Raw genomic sequence first — 14,716 nt, forward strand, 5'->3', positions numbered from 1 at the left:
TGGGGACTTTACTACGCATGCTTAGTGCCTAATGACCGGTGTCAAGTGAAAAAGGGCCCAGAGGGGTTTAGTGCTGTCTCAGTGAACATGCTGATCACTGCACATCGAGATTATAATCAGATTTACTCGAGTGGGTGTGTGGGGGGATGTGAGTGTTTGGTTAGTACGACCCAACACCAGATGTTGAACTCTTGAGACTTCCATGTCAATAGCGTGTCGTGTTTAGAGATCTTCTCAGCTAAACATAGTTAGCTGGCCAGGGGAAGTGTGAAGCTCAGATTAACCTCTTGGTCCTAACTTAGCTTCCCACGTGTTGTTCATGTATGGACACATGGTCCTGACATTCATTCCATGCCTTTGGGCTAGCGTCAGCATACAGCCAACCAGAATGTTCCTCTTCAGTGGATTCCTCTCTATGTTAAAGTTGAAAGCCCCCTAATCTAGGGCCATCTGTGATCACTGCCCATAAATCCAAGGGAGTATTCATTGATTAACTTTGAACTTTGCCGTCACCCTCTGCCTCCCTCAAGTCCATCTCTTCTCTGATTGCAGCCACACCCACACATCTACCTACAAGAACATCAAAGCGAAGGGTCCAGGGGAATATATGGTGTCTTCTTGGCAGTCTAAACAAATCACTTAGCTTCCAGGGGCACTTTTTTTCTTTTCTCGCAAACAGGAGTGCCAAAATAATGCCTCAGACATGTCATGGTAACCTGACACTGGAGGACCTTTCTTCAGCCTCAGTTGCTGGCCCCAGATGGAGCATTAGGCCTCCGCGCCCTCGATGTACCGGCAGCCTGGGTGCTATACATGGCAGCAAAGTCCCGGCTCCATGAGTGATTTATACCCCCTTGCACCCCAGAGTGGCAGAGTGGGTGGTTGGCTGGATCTGGTTGCAGCATTTATCTGCATCCCCTTGAGTGAGCTGTGAAGTCTAATGATGGTACACAGCATCAGACCAAAACAGAGATGTACAACAGTGAGAGAGGACAAGGAGGACGGCAGGGAATGGATGAACTCAGTTGGTCTGATCTGTGCATTTGACGTAGGCAAAACGTCTAAAATTAAACGGGCTTTTACTTAGAATTCCAAGAAGTAGCAAAACAGTCATATTTAGCAACAGTTAAAAATAAGAAAGAAGAAAGTGAAGTGATTGTCACATGTGATACACAGCAGCACAGCACACGATGCACACAGTGAAATTTGTCCTCTGCATTTAACCCATCACCCTGAGTGAGCAGTGGGCAGCCATGACCAGCGCCCGGGGAGCAGTGTGTGGGGACGGTGCTTTGCTCAGTGGCACCTCAGTGGCACCTGGGCAGATCAGGATTCGAACCGGCAACCTTCTGATTACAAGGCCGCTTCCTTAACCGCTAGGCCACCACTGCCCCAATAAGTTAATGGCGCTAAGTAAAGATCATTTCAACAATGTCCTGTCCATTTCAGTCAGTGCAATTTTTCTTACAGTACTTATGGAACATTCATAAAATAAAGTGTCATTATTTTATTAAAATTACTTTCAGTATGTTTCCACATTTTTTGTTTGTGGACTATATTAATCATTAGGTTCAAGTTGGCCACTTGTCCTTCATTCTTCAATTGTTCCTGTGAGCAACTTTTGATCATGCTGTGCCGGAACAGGGATTAGCCGACGTAATTAGGCTGGTTGTGAGTCAGGCCAAATGACCGAAGATAAAATCTGCTCGGAGCCTCGCCGAGGCCGGGGCCTGGATGTCGGTGCACCAGAGGGCGTATGGATATTGGGGAACTTGGCCGCGTCGAGAGATGCTGTGATGTTTGTGTGTGTTATCGGCACCCGTTTGGGCAGCCGAGGCGGAACTGATTCTGGCACCGAGTTTGGCGCTGTGATCTGCTCGGCGCCCCACGGGAGCGCCACACCGGCTCTTATCTCCACGCTGATTGTTCACCCGACACATGGAACGGAAAGATAGGATCGTCCTGTTTTCAGTTTTTACTCTCATGAGGTGTGTCCCTCTTTCAGACCTTTTCCACTCCCAGACCCTCTGATTGTTTTCACACGAACTTTTGTAGTGGCTGTGATCTTTGTGAAGAGTACTGCAGCGTAAGCAGAAAATGAAACATGCTGTGTAGCTCTAAGCCACCTTTTTAGGATCCACGGCCAAAGCTCTTTATATTAATCTGAAAGTTTTATTTACATTTACAGCATTTATCAGACGCCCTTATCCAGAGCGACTTACAATCAGTAGTTACAGGGACAGTCCCCCCCTGGACCAACTTAGGGTTAAGTGTCTTGCTCAGGGACACAATGGTAGTAAGTGGGGTTCGAACCCGGGTCTTCTGGTTCATAGGCGAGTGTGTTACCCACTAGGCTACCACCACCCCACTGTTATGTGGGGTGTTATGTGTGAAGAAGAGATTCTCAATGGGAAAGACACAGATCGTCTATATTTCCTCTTTTGGTGTTTTGCTGTTGGTGGAGCTCGTTTCTGAGACGTTGCTCCAAAAGTCTCCCATTGATGTTGACTAGTGTTGAGATCCCATGTAAGAAGTGGCGAGGGGAGCTTCAGTGTGTGATTATGTTGTACACATCTGCATGTTCTGAAGCCGATGCTGCTGTGATGTGTGGGCTCCTAGTGCCCACACTGCACAATCCTTTCAGATCCTGCTGATCCTCGATGATTACCTCAGATCATGCTACTGTGCTATTACAGCTCATTTCTCAGACCAAAAAAAAAAGGTGCACACATCAAAATGGACGCCCGAGGACCATAAAGCGTGTGATGGTCTTAACGATGGATCAAAGGGATCAGTGTGCAGTCTGTGGTCGGGACCCTCTCCTCTGAACAGGAGGCTGCCCTTGATCCAAAATAAAGATTAGCCTCTCCAAAAGCGCCTCTCTGTTTTCAAGTGATTTGCCCCGGCCTTTGGGCACCATCCAGTACCCCTTCATTAAAGTTGATTCTCTCTCACCCTTGTTTTCTAATGGGCGGCACTTTGGGGTGGTTCGGGACGGCTGGGAGGCATGGCTGGGGGCCGTGATTTCCACCTTGCATCCGACCACACGTCAGCCGGTGTGCAGCTTACATGCATAATTAAAACGAGCGCAGGTCTGTGCTGGTCTCTATTCCCCCCCCCCCCGTCTCTAGAACTGATACCCCAATTAATCACGCCGGCGCGAACGGAGACCTGGCCTTGTTTTTGTCGGCTGGCGTCTGTGAAGTTCTCCCCCCACCCCGTCCACACCTGCTGAGGCCCCGCCAGGAGCCCTTAGAACTTACACACTGCGTGACCAGACATGCCCCCCCCCCCCCCAAACCAACCAACCAATCCTCAGCTCAGATCAACTCCTTCCCCACCGCAAGAGGCATTTTACCGGCGAACCGGCAGTCAGACAGCATGCAACGTGCAAGTAATTCATCTGCCCGGCCCTGATTAGTTTATCTATAGGCGTCAGCGTGTGGAAAGCTAATCGAGGCTTCTGCAATTAGCCCGGGAGCTCGATCGCACGATTTATTTTTCATCTGGTGCCAATCTTTTTTTTAAACAGATCTCCGAGTCGATTATTTCTGTAGCGCCTCGGCCGGGCCTGTTCTATTAATGCTGAAGTATAAAAAGTTTCTCTGGACGCAAAGTAAATGCCAAAATAATAATAACAACCACAAAAATGTATAAAACTGCAGCACTTTTCATGTGATTTTATAACACCATTACAATCAAGTACTTGATTAGGTGTGTTATTTTCTAGCAGCAATTCGTGGTCGAACAGCATTTGATTGCAGTTATTTCTGTAGCTCTTGGTTTAAAGAGTAATTATGGGGACATCGCCTGTTGTTAGGGCTGTGCAATACACTGATTAGGTCAAATATATGTTAGAAAAAGCTGCACAGGAGCATGGAGAACATGCATTTCCTTCTTACTTTTCTTTCTTTCTTTTTGTTTTAATTATATATTTTATATGTATATAATATTATATATATACAATTTTTTTTTTTTTTTTTCCCCACAAACCCATGGACTAATTGGATCACAGTCCCGTTTTTACACTCAATCTTCTGTTGTGTATTTCGCATTGAGCCCAATTGCATTCTGAGCCACAGAAGCAGAATTACTTGTCCTGTATGCCATGTACATTATCCCATCTTTGCTAGTGGAGGAGCTTCGTTTTAGAGCTGCATGGCACAGTCCCAGCCTGGGCCTATGACCTCAATGCCCCGGAAGAGCAGTCGCTCGGGCCCTCATCCTCCCACAGGTTGCCGAAACAGGAGAGCAGCGGCGGGGTGAGAGTTAACATGGCTTCCCTGTTTTTCCCCCTCTTTTCAGCATGGTTCCGAGTGGTGATGTTTACTAGTTGTCTGAAAGAGAGAGGGTTTGTTTAAAGACTGCAAGTTTCTTTCTTAAAAGAACAATAATGGATCACATGGCCAAAAAAGATGCTAACAAGACATAAATAGACTGTTTAATGAACAAGTTGACAGTGTAGTATTTGACTTTATATTATAGGTAGGATATTATACTGAAATAGCAATAATGTAATGTTAATGGTTTTGAATACTGTAGTGAAATTTGCTGTAGATTTTATCGTGTCTATGTGTATGGTGTCTATTTCCTGTGGGAAGCAAACGCCATTCTTAAAACAGCAGACTGTAATTATTTGTGAACTTTCCCTTTTTTTGGGGGAAATGTAGGACAGGAAATGTGTCACAGGGAGGGAAGGGAAGAGGGGAGTGACAGACTTGAGTGGCCTCCTCGTCCCAGAAAACAACAAACCCCAGCTGCACCCAGTAGAAGTGTGTGTGTGTGTGTGTGTGTGTGTGTGTCTGAGTTGAGTGAACGTATGGTCGTTTTTATGAAGTCACTAACTGAAGTCCCCAGGGCAGATTTTTGTCACTTTTGGGTATTGTTTTCGGGGGCACTAAAGCAGCTGCTCTGTTCGAGTACAGCTGCCAGGTTTTGTTGGTCGGTGCCGAAGGTGTGAGTCAGCTTCCTGAGGGATGGACCCGAGAGGCTCTGGCCTGTGCCGAAATGCCCAGGATCTCCAGCAGATGAGGGGAAAAGCCCCGTTCATCTGCACTTCTTCTCCTCCCAGTCAGCCTGCTCTGCAGTTCCTGCCTCTGTGCTCTTTTGTTTGAATGGCCCGGCTGGTGAGGTTATGAAAATAGCGGCTCTGAGCCCAGCTGGGATCGACTGTAAAAGCTGGTTCCCAGCCCTCTGTCCCCTCCTCCCTTCTCAGTGCTGCCTGATGAAGTTCTCCTTTAAACGTCAGATCTGTGAAAGGTTGAAATAAGAGCTTCCTGAACTGAGATTTCATCGTTAACACTCAAGAGTTCTGAGAATTAATGAGGCGTATGATGTCATAATAATAATACATTTATTAATAATAACAGTAATTACACCACTGTTTTATACCACCTGGCAGTTTATGGTCACATGACCTACAGGAACAACTGAATCAGAGATAATAAGAAAATCTTTTTTTTAGATTAGCAAAGCAAACCAGGGTTTTATACTTGATTATTTTAAATCCTTTAATCAGGTAAATTATTCATATGTAAAGGGTGAGAATAAAGTGTTTTATTCTTGAGCACCGTGTCTGGTCCTTGAATTTGATTGATTTGGCCCTGAGAAGTCCTTGAAGAGTCCATGATTTTGATGTTTAAGACATTGTGGGAACCTTGAATATGGTTATTTATTGACAGAGTTATTTCATTATCACAGAGGGGAGCCAGTACCCTGAAGCTGCTGGTGCCTTTTCCTGCCATTCTGCGAGTTCTGCGAACTGCACATTCACCGAGACCGGTCCTGAGAACAGGACTCTTGTTTTGCGGAACTCAAACCACCCACTCCCCGTGGGCCAGCTTGATAATTAAAAACACGGGCGATGGAGGGCTTCACGTTCCTGCCTTCAGTCCTTCCCCCTGCTCTTCATTTTGGCAGTAGCAAACATTGGGCCAACCCCAGACGTCACTGCTTTGGAGGTGCGTCATACAACAGTGCATCTCTGTCCGGCCTATGGCACGCCTGGGCATTTGCTCATGCTTTGGAAGAGTTAACTCAAGTGATTTGTCTTTTATTAAGCGACAGTAGCCCCAGAAGAGCCGACCTAAAAGTATTGATCAATGCCGACGGCGTTCCGGGGGGCTTTATGACAAACGGTTATCGCTCAGGAGGACAGTGTGCCGAAGCCTGTTTCTCCTTCCAGCTTTATTCACTCTGCATTTGACTAAAAGCGTTCCAGTTTCTTTCAAAGGCAAATTCATACTCTGATGCCAATCCAGAAAGTTTTCTGCTAACGTGTTAGCATCTATGAGATCATTAATCAGAGCGCTTGTATATTCCCAGAGTTTACGCCTGTACAGATGGAACGCTTGTGTTCCAGTCATTGTCCTGAGGTGAATCCAAATGATGCACTTTCTGCTGGGATTTACTTTAAAGGAAACCAAATGATCGTGGATTCTCATAAACTTCAGAAATGGCAACATGAAACAAGCAGAAAGCGAAAGATACACATTTCTGTCCATCTGCCATGAGTTGCTCTTCATCTAATATGGAGTGCAGATGAATGCACCACAGAACCAGAACAACCTTTAAAACAAACATCTGCTCCTTTTGAACCTAGACGTGCGTCTGACCAGACTTGTCTTTTCCTGGAAGTTCTGAAGTGGTTGGGCAGGTAGCAACAGGGTCGGCTCGCCTTCGGAAAGTCGCTGAAGGGACTCGCACCCCTGCGCTTGACTGTAACCGAAGGTGATCCGGTGCAAGCGTAACCCAAGCCGAAGCTTAATTATTCCATATCAGCGCGCAGATCTGTCACCGCTCCCATTCTGCGGTACTAAGAAACATAATGGAGGGGTGATATTAATAAACACAAAAGACGGAGGCTGAGACTGAACCACCCGTGCAAGTCTGCTGTTTTTGCTCCACCCACGTTCCTCCACCCTGACCTGCAACCTGCGGTTGCACCAAGGGCTTTTTGCAGATCTTACAGGTGATCAGGGAACCAGTGGCCCAAACCTATTTACTGGTGGAACCTAGCGATGTTCTGACAGTTCTCTCCCGAGACCGGTCCTGAGAACAGGACTGTTGTTTTGTAGAACTCAGATACAGACACCAAACACAGAGCTGATTTATTTTTTTTTTAAATATATATATATAAATTTAATGAGGACCCTCAGTAAAAAGTTCTTTTTATTAAAACCAGCTGGGTGATCATTGCAACGTAAACCAGTTTTTTTTTTTTTTTACCAGCCAGGATTGTTTAGGCCTTTTCACTCATCACTCACAGCCAAAAGTTTTAAACAGATATTCTCCGTCCTCTTTTCTTTACAGAGTTTGTCTGATTTCATTAGTTTTCACTTTTTTTATCCATCACGTGGTGGAGTGACCGGTAAAGCATCCTGCATATCACTCTTAAATGTGTGCTGTTCGAGTTACTTCCTTTCAAAAACGAGATAAGTATTTGACATAATGCTGTAATAATGGTTCTTTTTAGGCGTCTGTAAACTATAAAACATAAAACTGCCTCTGGATCAGTTTAACAATAGCGGCTGCTTGAATGGAGATCCCAGGATAGGCACTTGTCCGTGTGTGGTCCAGAAACTGGGAACTGTCCTCACGTCCATGTCCATCACGCTCCGTCTGTGATGAAAGGCTAAACTAGACTCATTTTCACAGCATGTTTTTCATTTTGTACCATGTAAAACAGATGTCCCCCCTCCCCTTTCATCAGAGACCTGTAGTCTGCGGTGATTCTGGGTAATTCATCTGTTAGCCTGCTTACGGAATATCTGCACTGGTGTTTAAAGGCTAATAACAGCAGATGGATCGTGAGGGAATGGCTCCGTTTAGTTGAGCGTTCATCAGCAGGGTTGACGTGCTTGGCTTTATCGTTAATGAGGCAAGTTGCTTCCTTCACTTAGACTGGAACTTCATTAGAACATGCTCTGTGCTAGATTTGGCCTCCACCTACCTATCACGCCACACGGAACATCATAAACGAGGAAATGCACCATCCCCCCAACCCCCCACCCCAGTCTAATAAACACCTCACTTGTGGTAAACAACCAATCTTTAAAAAAAAAAACGGGTGGAACACAGTATGCAGAATATGGAGGAAGTGCTGTAGCTCTACATACTTGAAGTAACTGATGGGCGGTATGTAGAACGTTGAGTAATATATTGAGTGATATTATCTATTATTGCACGGTTTCATTTTGCACATTTGTTATTCAATTCACTAGTTTAGTCTGTCGACAAGTTTTCCTCTCGCACTGTCTGTCCCCTGCTTGCGTGTTTTATGTAACGCAGCTTGTTTGTGTCGCACACGTGCACTTTGTCATTGTGTAACTTTGTTTAAACGGTTCCGGAGAAACGTGGTTTCGTTTCACTATGTACCGTGTAACATGTATGTAGCTGAAATGACTATAAAGCTCAACTTCAGCTTCCACTGATTGAGGCCAGACTCACTGTGGCATTTCAAGACCAGACAGATTATGTTCGATAGCTGATTATCACGCTATCTTCGATGGGGGGGAAAAAAACGACGCAGCATATGGATGTTTTTTTTTTATTTTGTTTTATAGTAACATTGAAACAGCTATTCTTACGCATTGCACCATTTCTGTAAACCTTTTTCCATGTGGGGGCCAGGTCTGTGTTACTGCTTCTAAAAACATTTTTACTGTTAGAACAATGGCCGTTTTTGTTTTTCATGCTAGCACTTGAATCCACTAAACTCTGTGTGATCCTGAGCCTTTGGTCTTAAACTTAATATGCAAGGGGCAAGATAAGGAGATTTGTTTCCCCGCAGTCGGGTTGCCAGGCGTGGGCCGAAGCGCAGTTTACACGGTTCCCGGCTTATTGGCCATAAGCCTCGTGTTCGTTTGGTTGTCCAGGATTGGGCGTGTGAGTCCACTTACCGCACAAGATGCTCAAGTTGTGTCCTAATTCCTGACCGCTTCCCAGAGATTCCTGGTTGGCTCTTTGTCCGACTTCTGTTGACGAGGTATTTTGGCAGTGATATGGGATACATGGAAAATAGGTTAAATCTGTATAATCACAATTCCAGCAGGGGGATCCCAAAAAAATCTGCTTATACTTAGAATGGGGTGACCTATTTTAAATTATTATCATTTTTAATCTATTCATGTGGCTCTTGGAATAGTTGGTAAAGTTTTGAGTCCTGTACGAGCTAATCAGGTTACATAAGTTCGTTTTATTCCCCTTTCCTGCATTTTTCACAAAAGATCACACACAAGGCGCACTGCAGCCCTGGAGGAGCCCTCAGCCTCCGAGCTGATCCATTTAAAAGCTTTTCCGCCCGCTGTCCTTTTGATGTGTATTAATCAGAAAGGAGGGACAATGGAAAGCCGTGCTTTTGATTTAAATTTCTCATCCTCTACCCACATGATGAGGCCACCTCTGCAGCAGCTACATTTATCTTTCTTCTGCTGACAGCCTGTAATCTGATGAAGAATGACCATTTCGACTTACATTTATTCCTGTATGGTTTTGGTTTATTTAAAAATTCCATATATTTGGTATTTTATTCGAAATATCCATTATACCCAGTCAGTGTTTGTGCTCTAGAGAGACTGAATCCCATTTGCTGCCATGTGTGTTTTTGGTCTCTTGTAGCCCTTCATCAGTGGTCAGTCTCTGACCACAGCATGGCTGCACACTGGATATATTGGGTGACATTGACGTCCATAAAAATCCCATCAGCACCGCTGTGACTGATAGACTCTTGCTAACTCAACACCGATGTCCCACTACATCATACATGGACAGAAGTGGGTTCGCTGTACTGCTGGCCTGGATGTACACTGGCTTTGGCTAATACATGGATAATGGCCACCGTGTAACTAAGACAATGTGAATGCTGACACACTCAAATATATTTTGGTATAACGGCAACATTAATTGACATTTCACTGGGCGCTATTAAAATATGAATAAGTAAGTGTTTGCACAGAGTAAATATTTAACTGCACACTATGCAAATAAAAGCAGCGCATGGGCCAGAGGTTAAACTAAATCAGTCTGAATGATGCTTGAGTTCAGACTGAGCAGAACAGTGCTTATTTAGTCTCTTTCACAAAACAGAGTTTATCTGAAGAGGCTATCTATAAATCAGTTCATACGGAGAATTCGCCGCTATAATTCGGGCGAGCCCTAAATGCACATTGCAATTACACGAAGAGCTCAGAGATTCTCTCATCATGGATTGTGCCGGAAGGAAGTAGATTGAAATCATGTTTTCTCTCTCTTAGAGCATTTGCTAATTTTAGACATTCCGCACAATGTGTTTTAGGGGTTATAGTTCCATTTATTTCATTATTATTTTTTTACAGATACAGAGACCTCAGCCTCTGCTGACATGTAACCACTGTTTAATGTCACCAAGGCTGGTTCCACCCAGATTTCCTCCCAAACCCGTGGGCTAAATCTGTGTTCAGAACGATCCAGAAATCACTCGTGTAAAACGTACAATTATGAACGATCCTTGATCGCTTTCCTGTTCACAAATTATCCCAGTAACCAGCGCTCGACTGGTGCCAATTACCCCGGCCACATTAAGGAAGCGCAGTGTCAAACAGGACATCTTTTTTTTTTTTAAACGCGCATATACGTCGACTCACGCGCAGACGAAGTGCACGTTGGGGTGAAGAGTACAGTACCCCGCTGTCTGATGCGTGTAAACGTTTATCATGTCCAATTTCTAGCAGGCCTATGTGAGCTCTTTGTGTTTGCAGGCCTGAAATAGTTTAAAGGCCCATGCACTAGGCTGTAATTGAAATAATGATATACATAATTATAGTCTGCCGCCTCCTCGAAAAACAAGGCAGGGCGGCGATGGCAAAACCACGGAGGGAAGCACAGCGCTTCTGTTGGAGACTCCAGCCGGACAGACAGACAGAAGCTGAACAGAGAGATGATGCTGAAAGCATTTATTGGAGCAGGAGAGATGGTTTTTCTTTGGTGGCTGATGTCACTTCAGCAGTCTTGCTTCTGCAGGACATTTCTGTGCAGTTCATGTGTTGTTGGTGGGACGTTTCTGACCCTTTAAAACCTTTTTTAAAAACTGTTCAAAATGTCCTGCATTGTGTATATTTAACAAGTTGCATTGTTTCAAGTCACAATATCTTTATGAAATCAATTAATTGTGAGGTCATAAAAACAGTACCCACGCCAGAAGGGCACCAAAGCAAAGAAACTTACCGAAGCTTTAGGTAAAGTAATTCATTTTAACCAATTACATTTAAGCCTTCAGGCATGATTTCCTCCAGTAAACTAATCCCAAGAAAAACAAAATCGAATTAAAACCTCCCCAATGGCGGAGGTGGCAGTCATTGACTGGGAGCAGTAGCTTGGGCTTGCTAAAGATCAGGCTAAAGCTACAGCATTTGGTTTGAATATGGATTAGATGTGTTTAAAAAAAAGGTATATGGGTGTTCATTTTTCTTAAAGCATTTAAAAGTAAATAATTTTAACTAGTGGTGGGACATTATCAGCGTTAACGTGCTGTGTTAACGTGAGATTCTTATCGGGCGATAAAAACGTGCTGCGTTAACGTGAGACTCTTATCGGCGATAAAAATATTATCGCTGTTAATCTATTCACAAAGTTGGGTTGGGAGCTGGGTCTATACTACGCAAGCTATTGTGCCGGAGTTCAATGGTTACTCTAGATGTATAAGTATATTTCTTCTTTCTTGTGTCTTTTAGTTTCTTATTTCCTAAAGACTTTTATTTTGTTTTTGAGACCCGGTTCATGTCTCTTGGACACATGGCGTGAGCTGTGAGAGGTGCGTGGGGTTTGTGTGCAAAAAGTTATTTCTTTCATTTTAATTTATGTACATATTATAAAATATATTTTTTATGTTCTTTTAATACTGTATATTGTAGAGAGAGGTGCAGAAAGACGCGATGTTCTGACGCGACCTTGCTTTTTGTACAGGAATGCAGTATTGTAAATTGTGAATGCTTTATGTTAATGTTCAGTTCTCTTGGACACATGGCGTGAGTTGTGAGAGAAAGAGGTGCAGAAAGACGTGATGTGTGACGCGACCTTGCTTTTTGTACAGAATACACCTTTCACAGAAAATCTCTTGGGTGTCAGCTCATCATTTGTGGTTCAAGAAATGAAATCAAAAAGTTACACAACGCAGAAGAAGAACCACTACACTATGATGACTTTCACCTTGATATTTTAGCGCGGATGAATACCTAGCCGAATTGCACTGTAGGGGGCGAGAACGAGTCTTCGAACTGTGAAATTAGCACATCAAACGTGACGTGGTAACATGGATGCAGCTGAATAAACAGTTGGTAAACTCAAGTACATCTTATTGAACATAATTTATTTTCATCACCAATTATCATAGTAGAACAGCTTTCTCAAGCAGTTTGTGATGCATTTTGGAAACAGGAGATGAGCCCGCTGGTCTAATGCGCCACCTGGCTTGAGAAACCCGTTCTCAAAGACTTACTTTTAGTCATTATTTGGGTAGCACACCTATTCTGAATGCCTTCGGCAGAATTCAAATGAGCCATGTTAATCTAGATTAATTTTTCTTACTCTAGATTAATCTAGATTAATTCCAAGACTACAGTGAGATTAATCAAGATTAAGAAAATCTATGCCCACCTCTAATTTTAACCAACAGCATGTTGCTTCATTACACTCATTTGAAAGAAAGAAATGAAGGTGGTGAGGGACCTGCCATAACACACACTGAACAAATCACACATAAAAACTAGTCAGATTAAGGGCATTTTGGCTGGATGTACAGTACAGGCCAAATGTTTGGACACACCTTCTCATTCAATGTGTTTTCTTTATTTTCATGACCATTTACATTGGTAGATTCTCACTGAAGGCATCAAAACTATGAACGAACAGTTATGTACTTAACAAAAAGTGGAGACCTGGCCTCCACAGTCACCGGACCTGAACCCAGTCGAGATGGTTTGGGGTGAGCTGGACCGCAGAGTGAAGGCAAAGGGGCCAACAAGTGCTAAACACCTCTGGGAACTCCTTCAAGACTGTTGGAGAACCATGTCAGGTGACGACCTCTTGAAGCTCATCGAGAAAATGCCAAGAGTGTGCAAAGCAGTAATCAGAGCAAAGAAACTAGAATATAAAACATGTTTTCAGTTATTTCACCTTTTTTGTGAAGTACATAACTCCACATGTGTTCATTCATAGTTTTGATGCCTTCAGTGAGAATCTACCAACGTAAATGGTCATGAAAATAAAGAAAACACATTGAATGAGAAGGTGTGTCTAAACTTTTGGCCTGTACTTTATTTAAGAGGTTACGAAGGTTACTTTTAGTCAGAATGCCTTCCAAATCGGTGTGAGTGCTGTGTGAAGAACAAATCACTTTCAGTAATACTTACATCTTGTAATGAAGTACGGTTGCTAAAACTTAAACTGCTCAAACTACAGAGTTGATTATGCAATCAACAAAGTCTCACACTCAAGTTTTTACTGCGTCCAAGAAAAACACACTATCTTCAGGAGCTGGCCTGTGACAAAAAAGTTTTTAAGTGTGTGTGTGTGTGTGTGTGTGTGTGAGTGTGAGCGTGCATTTCATTCCTTTCTTCTGAGCTGTGCGATATGCGACTGTAGGAAGTGGGAATGTGAGGAATTTGCAAGCGTCACAGTGACGGCAGCGTTTACTGGCCGAGGACTGTGAAGTCCTGGCCCGACAGCGTCTGTTTCTGAAGGTTTGGTTGTGTGAAATAAAAGTAATCATCTCATAATCACCTCAGAGTAAGATTGATAATAAAAAAAAAATACCATAAATGCACCAAGCTTAATATATATAACAGAGGTTCTTTTTTCCCCCTACTTCTCAAATTATCAGTGTGTTGTGACTCAGTTTGGATTTTTGTGTTAGAGTGAGATCATCCACTCAGAGTTTCAAACAAACTTGTGTCACAGATCACTTGATATTTATATGCACCAAGAATAACTTGTTTCCTTTTGCTCATATCTTAATGGGGGATATAAATATAGTTTAAATCCATTAATAATGTTGTGACACAATATAATATTTAAAGTCTTTATGATTTGGTTTCCTTATCCAACTGAGAAATTCAGTATAAGAAGCAAGCATGTATGTGTGTGCACATGAGAAAGCTGCACATCCTTTTGTGTTGTTTTTTTTTTTTTTTTTTTTTTATCATATATGATAATGTTGTTTGTATTTTCTTGTATTATCATTAAAGGATAAAATGGTTAGTTATCAATATGATGTAACTATCTTACACTGATTCGTTCAAAACTGCAATATTTACGTTTTACTGTGCTCTTCATTGCATATTTTGTTCAGCAGCATTTTAAGTTTGGTTTGTATACATTTAATATATGTTAACGTCATGTTCTTTTTTATATTTTATATATCTAGATATGGGACATGAGTGACGACGAAAGCATCTGAGCCGACCTGGACGTATGGCCTTAACAGAATGACTAAGACGTTGCTTCAAGCTTAATATCAGCATCTCAGCTTCCTGTAACTGCTGGGATCAATTGTGTTCAGTGTCGACACCCCCCTCCCCCACCCTTTACCCCAATCTCATGTTTACTTGTCTATGTATTCTATATCTACTGTTAAAACATGCAATTGAAATAAGTCTGCATTAAAATGTCATTCCATAAGGATTTTTTTCCATTATGACCGCTTGGACTGATTTATAGTAATATTTTCCTAGGTCCTTTAACC

General features: G+C 43.0%; 1 protein-coding gene across 5 annotated transcripts in view; it reads left to right on the forward strand.

Moving 5' to 3' along the window:
• Nucleotides 1-14,668, forward strand: part of atg7 (ATG7 autophagy related 7 homolog (S. cerevisiae)) — a 44,560-nt gene extending 29,892 nt beyond the window's left edge. For all 5 annotated transcript variants that reach the window (XM_028997968.1, XM_028997969.1, XM_028997970.1 and 2 more), the window contains one exon: nt 14,399-14,668. In XM_028997968.1, the coding sequence (XP_028853801.1) occupies nt 14,399-14,431 (33 nt within the window). In that variant the 3' untranslated portion in view covers nt 14,432-14,668. The remainder of the gene's footprint in view (nt 1-14,398) is intronic.
• The last annotated feature ends 48 nt before the right edge of the window (nt 14,669-14,716 follow it).

This window comes from Denticeps clupeoides, chromosome 12, assembly GCF_900700375.1.
Source record: "Denticeps clupeoides chromosome 12, fDenClu1.1, whole genome shotgun sequence".
Taxonomy (NCBI): Eukaryota; Metazoa; Chordata; class Actinopteri; order Clupeiformes; family Denticipitidae; genus Denticeps; species Denticeps clupeoides.